Below are 6808 nucleotides of genomic sequence, written 5' to 3' on the forward strand. Positions count from 1 at the left end.
ACACTTGTATTTTTATTTTCTCTTGTATTCGTATTTATAGGGTTTTTACTTGAGGAACTGAACACTTCTTCCAGCGCTGGCAAAAAGCTACAGAACAATTAAGAAATTATTTAAAAAAAAATAGACTTTTTTTTTTTTTCAAAATCACTTTTATTCCACAATTTATTTCATCAGGTCTTAAGGCACCCTGAAGAGATGTTACAAGTTGTTCTTTCAAATGCGGGTTCCTTTTAAGACTGTGTAAACATAGCTTTGAATAAGATCATTTCCTGTAAATCTTTGCTTAAATTATTTCTTTACAGTGCACAGACATTGTGTTTTGTGACAAAAATACAATGTGAATTAAGTAAATATGGTAGTGTATATATATATACATTGAAGAGTAATAGATTGGCAGACAATCAGATCAACAGGCTGAAGAAGAGAGAAATCTAACAAACAATCTTTGAGACCCAGATAGATATACAGATCACGTAAAGATATACAGTACATAGTTACAGTGAACTTCTTTATTTTTGCAACGCTTTTCCAGCACCTCTCCGCCTTGAAAACAATTTCAACACTGTACCTTCTGTGTGTGTGTGTGTGTGTGTGTGTGTGTGTGTGTGTGTGTGTGTATGTGTGTGTCACCTCAGCCACCATCAACACGCAGCACCCGGTGAGGTGAAGCGAGACAACGTATCCAATCCCGGAGGGCCCACCCACATGTTGGCTATTGCAGTGGAGAGGTGAGTAAACAGGAAGACGGGCAGACAGACAGACGGACATGCAGACAGACAGACAGACGGCACAAGACTGGGTTGTGGCTACGCAGACCACAACACAAAGATCTATCTATAATTCCCTAAATATGGTAAGGATCACAATGTATTTATATGTAGAAAGGGACTTTGTAATTGGTATTTCATATACAGGGATACAGTGGCTATACTTGATTATCAAGGTATGTTCCTATGAAGTCTTTGTGATGTGATAATGTGAATACTCTGGAGATGTGTTGGAAATGTTCTACTTTCTCAATTACACTATACAGCAAGATAAAAATCCTCTCAACATCAGCGATAATACAGTCGTCCATACAGTTTGGAGGGATGGAAACAACACTCTCTTCCTGACAGCAGGAAAATCTAAAAAACATTTAAAAAAAATTGTATCAGCAACTACACAATAGCTCCAAATGGCTTGGTTGCAATGGCTATAAGTTACCTAATCACATCAATACTAAAAAAACAAATAAAAAAAACAAAATGAACTGAAGTGAAGAATGAAGAGTGCATCAGGTGAATGAATGGAAGGATGGATGGATGGTCAGGAGCAGAGCCTGTGTCTTGTTCTGGGGATCTTTGAGGAGGTCAGCAAAGGAATCATCAAGGAAAGAAGGGTCAGAAATGTCAGCAAAGCAACATTCGATTTCTGTAACTGGCTCTTCTACTGGAAGCCAAACTAATCTGCATTAAAATGTTTTGGCCACATCCCAAAATGCAGTCTTTGTGACGTATTTGACACTTCCTTCCTTCCTTCCTTTTTTATTTATTTATTTTTTAAATCTTTAAACATAAATCCTTAGCACACGTGGGCAGCCCCTGCACCAGGTTTCTGTCATCTCTTTTACTCGACCACCTTGATCCTGAAGGTGATGCGGCCCAGGAACTTATCTCTTTCGTCGTCGTTGCGGATGTCAGAGCCCTCTACCCTGCACTCCACTGACAGCTCCTTGTTGTAGTCCTCCTTGGTGAGCAGCAGCTTCACAGCCACCAGGGGCTGCACGTAATTCTCCTGCATCAGGGAAGAGACAGCCATCTGTCAATAATGCGTCAACCTGAGGACGGTAACAGACATGATCTGACTGGGGATAAATACTTACATGAGCTCTCTTGCCATAGTAGGGGAAATACATCTTATCAATGCGCCCCTCACTTGGGAAATATTGCATTTGAATTGGGTTGTCCTTCTGCAGAGAAGAACATGTGTTAATCCACATGGACTTGATACTAAATGAAATGTTAATTTACTTAAAATAAGACGTTTTTCCAAGATCACATTGGACATAACATGAAAAAAGGGAAAGTAACTGCTCTGCTGTTAGAGAAGAGATTTAAATGATGATGTGGACAACTTGACGTGTTCTGCTTTAATCTGCAAATATATTGCATATTTGTGGCTAAAAATTACGCAGATTAGATTAGGAATGACTTGAAAATGGCACTAGGATGGGTTTAGAGGCACCTGCATAATGGCCTGTTACATAATAAATGTGCTAACACCCCTACTGGCCTTATCCTGATAATTTACATACTTCTCTTACCCTAAAGCCATCAGTGACAGCATGCAGAAAGAAATCAGACACAAAACAGACAAAAAGAAGGAAAAAAAATGAAAGAAAGGTGAACAAAAATAAAATATTGAGACTGTTGATGGTTATCAGAGCTTTTTTAGTGAGAGAAATAAAAAAAAATAAAAAATACACATACAAACAAGTGGCACATGTATAGTCTGGAGGAAAATTTTTACTTTTACTGTGCAGTTGATATAGGGATCGCCGCGGGGCTTCAGGCCAATGATCTATGAGGTGAGGGAAACAGGAAACGTTGAGACTATTAACAGAAACAGATGTAGAAAAGCTGCTGCCTGTGTGGAACCAAAATTAGAAATTAATCAAATTATTCATCTTATTTTTGGGGACCGAACAAAGGTAGATGAGAAGCTGGGAGAGAGGGAAGAAAACGTTGACACACTCAGGAAAGGAAGGACAAAATTGTACATTTGTAATAGAGGGAGACAATTTTGAAGCTTCTCAAAAACATCACGAGAGACGAGCCTCAATCAGTGAAAAGTGAAAGTGCGTGTTACCCTGTTCATTTTCACTAGCACGCAGGGTTTTCCCTCAGAATATCCAAAGTTGAAGTCAGAAAGGCCAGAGCAAACACTGAGGGATCCTCTCTTGAAGCGACAAGCTTTCTTTGTCATTTCCTCGGTATCGTCCTGCAGAAAGTATTCTCCCTGAGTGCAGTCCTCGTTCTTCTCCTGCTCTGTATCATTATATCCTGAGAGAGAGGGAGGGAAATGAGCAGAATTACATTCGGATACACGGCATGGATCAATGGAAAAATGTCCATGAAGAGGAAAATGGAATTCATTTATCAGAAATGGTGCACTTACTTTGCAGGAAGGACTCCAGGTGTTGGACGTACTGAGAATACTTGAGCGGGTCGGATTTGTTGAATGTGATGTCCAGTGAATTTGGACGAATCATCAAGCCTGCAACAGAGACATAAAGTAAACACAGAGTAAAGTAGTAAACGATCCCTGCAAGAGAAACTGAAGCCTCCGGTTACACCTAAACATTCTCCTCCCGAGTGCACAGCTGATATCACACAGGAAGAGCTTTCAAAACAGGTCGAAACAAAAAGCAGCTGTAATGTAGTGCATTATTGTGACAGCATCTCAATGGTGCGAGTATGAATAATGAATGCCTGAGAGAGAAATGCTGCCAGTTACAGAACTTGAAAGTCACCAATACCCCCATTGTACATACCGAATGTTGGGAGACACTAACCTGGATGGGGAACTCGGTCTCTGTACCTCGGCACATTGTCATCCAGAGTGAGCAGCAGCACCCACATCGTCAGGGCGAACATACCGGCCAAGAAACAGTAGAAAACCAAGTAGAACAACAGGATGAGGGCTGGAGGAAGTTGACACAGAGACACAGAAATAGAAGAGAAGGAGAAAAGAGACATAATGAGGGATGGAGACAGAGCGGGGTCATGTTTGATTGACTACCAGCTTGGGCTTGGACAAATGCCTTCAGATTTTCCTCATCTGCAGGCCAAAGAAAAATGTCATTTGAGTGTACAATCCCTTTGAGAGAAACCATTTTGGAGCAAGAGGGGAAATGTTGCTCACTAGTGCAAACGTGGGGCCATCGTTCACTAGAGACCCTCAGTTTTCAAATCTCATAAGATTCAGGGATGATGCTGCAGTGCTCAAAGCATCTGCTGCCTCATTTATGGCAGGAAGCAGGAGGAGGGAAAAAGGAGGCACAGCTATGGAAACATCTGACTCAAAATGGTTCACCACCATCCAGGCTCTCACAGCACGGATGCCCTCTAAGTTGACAGACAAAAAAAAAAAAAAAAAAAGAAAAAAAAAAAGGATGGCCCCCTCAGCTTCCTGCTGTACACCCCCCCTCCTTCTCTCATTCCTCCCCAACAGTATCCCACAATGCACCTGCCTAGTGCGTGAAAGAGAGAGAAAGAGGAGAGAGGGAATCCCATTTGACCTTGACAGGCATGCTAATGTGGGCGGCCATGCAACTGCATGCACAGCAGCACAGGGGCCCAGGCAGCCCGACAGCCCGTGCTAGCCTATAGGAGCTGGCTGCTGGAGGGAGGGTGGTGTGTTACTACCTCACCCTGGAAGTAACTGGGGAATCATTACATGAAATGTATGGCCTGATCAGCTACAGAGTCAGCTCAGGAATGCTGTAGCACACTCCATCTGACATGATTAGGTAATTATCAGCTGGGCTCTTCAGTGGGAATGCAATTTCCTGATAATCCTATTAATGCAGATGGTAAATATGAAAAAAAAAATCTGTGCTGTGATGATTGATCACCTTCTGATTGTTTATTTCCACCTATGCAGCAAAGAGAGAGGTGCACACCTTATGTAGCATCATTCATCTTGGCGAGCCTCCTGGTACAGGCTTCTCCTTTACACCTTCATGTAGGCCTGTGATGTCTCCTCAGATAATCCACTATCTACATGGCAGTCATTTTAATCCATCCTCACACAGACATATATGGTAAGATATTCAAGAGGCACACATCTATTCATGCTTGGAAAACGGAAAGAGGAAGACATCAGATTCTGTATAAGCCCCGTGAATGTCAGAGCACATCCACTAATTGGCTGCTGTATGACGGGAATCCTTACCCCAGCTGCTGGCCGTGCGACCCAGCACCTCCCCGGTCCTCGGGTTGTAGAAGGAGTCCTTCCAGCTGGACGCGTTCTCCTTGTTTGTCGCTTTATCCTCGGTGCTCGCCATGGTGGTGATCTATTATTTTTTCTTCCTCTTCTTTTGGTCCAAAATGTGCGGTTTCTTCTGCCTAAAAAAATGCAGAAAAGCGCAGCAGGCGATGTAATGAGGCGAAGAAGCCGGGGACGCGGCGGTGAGTGGTCGGATCAATGGTTGGGAAGGAGTGGGCGGTGTAGAAAGAGGGAGAGCAGAAGGAGAGAGATGCTCTGGTGGAACAAAAAAAAAGCCGAGAAGGGGAAGGTGAGGAAAGAGGAGAGAAAAAAACGTCAGTGACGTCCACACAAACCCCGTCGTGGCAGCTGATGCAGTGCGACCAGATGGATATACATTGGTTAATGACGGAGGGACGCACGGAGACGCACAGTTACGCGCACAAATTATAAATAGAGCGCACATTATCTTTCTTATCATCAATTATGTTATAATGGCTACATGTGTTTGGGAAAAAGCTGGGATCTCCATTTTATATTACATGCCTGCAGGCTGAGGGATGCTTCAACAAACACAAGGAAAATGCAAACGTGACATTTTGATTGTGAAACTAAAGGATCAAAGTGCGTCTGAGGTTCTCAACACTGAACGTTTAGGTCTTTTTTGGCTTCTGTGTTATATATCCTAATCATCCAGGTTTATTCTAGGTTCATTCCACCTCTTCTGCGCCCAAGTCGTATGCACTGAGTCACCAAACCAATGACCAATCCAATAGGCAGGAGTGGATTTCGACAGCGATGGATGCATTGTTTATCGGTGTAGGCTACAGAAAACTCTGGTTTAGTGTATGTACACACACACACACACACACACACACACACACACACACACACACACACACACACACACACACACACACACACACTTAGAGGCGACACATAAGTATATAATGCCAGTGATCAGCATGTTTGAAGCCTATGAGGGTGCTATTTGTGACTGACTGACTGAACATAGATATTTGGGGCATTTGCCAATCCTTGTTGCTATGGCAATAGAGCACGACTGAAACTAGAATGTATGTGTGTGTGTGTGTGTGTGTGAGAGAGAGAGAGAAAAGAGAGAGACAGAATACATAGAGTGCATGATTGTAAACAGATGTGTCAAAGTTAACAGGACATTTTACTGGAATCTGTCTTCTTCTTCTTCTGTCTGTTTTCTGTTAATATCAGTATATTAGCTACAGCTGTAGAACAAATATAGTTCTTTTTAAGTATATGCAAATTTCTGCTTTGGCAATATGTGCACATGCGTGTCTTGTGAGTGTCAAATGAAGTGACTTGAGAGAGGAGTTAGATGCTTAGGCAGCAGGGGGAGAGGATGAGACACTGACAGGAAAGAAAAAAGACAAAAGCTTAACTTCTAACCCCCTGACACTCCAGCGAACATTCCCAATGTGACACAGAGAGAGAGAAAAGAGAAGAGGCAGTTATATAATGACCCTTGGTGCAGGGTTCAGCTCGTATGGGGGAGGGGGACTGGAGTAGTGGTCACATTGCATCAAGTTCCTGCTGTCAGACTGAATTTGTTGCAAGGCAGGGTCCACCACAACTCATACAATGCGGCACCAGGCACAATACTAGCACACACACTCACACACACACACACACACACACACACACACACACCCATTTTACTGATTAGTGTGAGAGCCGGCAGCACTGATTCATGGGCTAGTCCTGGTCTGCCTCTCTCACTCGAGCACATTTTTCTCTGTGAAGGCATCCCACTGCAAGCCAAGCCCACTGGCAAAAAAAAAAAAAAACTGCCCATCTTTGA

At 42.9% G+C, this 6808-nt stretch overlaps 1 protein-coding gene across 1 annotated transcript; it reads right to left on the reverse strand.

Moving 5' to 3' along the window:
• Positions 1–126: 126 nt before the first annotated feature.
• LOC130179430 (sodium/potassium-transporting ATPase subunit beta-3-like) lies at positions 127–5341 on the reverse strand. The gene is made up of 7 exons (XM_056392400.1): positions 4939–5341; positions 3557–3685; positions 3160–3258; positions 2851–3044; positions 2512–2562; positions 1865–1951; positions 127–1776 (listed from the first exon to the last, which is right to left on the reverse strand). Exons 1-7 carry the CDS (start codon positions 5048–5050, stop codon positions 1609–1611), a joined length of 840 nt encoding a protein of 279 aa, XP_056248375.1. The 5' UTR covers positions 5051–5341; the 3' UTR covers positions 127–1608.
• Positions 5342–6808: the final 1467 nt, after the last annotated feature.

The sequence above is a fragment of the Seriola aureovittata genome, chromosome 12 (genome assembly GCF_021018895.1).
Source record: "Seriola aureovittata isolate HTS-2021-v1 ecotype China chromosome 12, ASM2101889v1, whole genome shotgun sequence".
NCBI lineage: Eukaryota > Metazoa > Chordata > Actinopteri > Carangiformes > Carangidae > Seriola > Seriola aureovittata.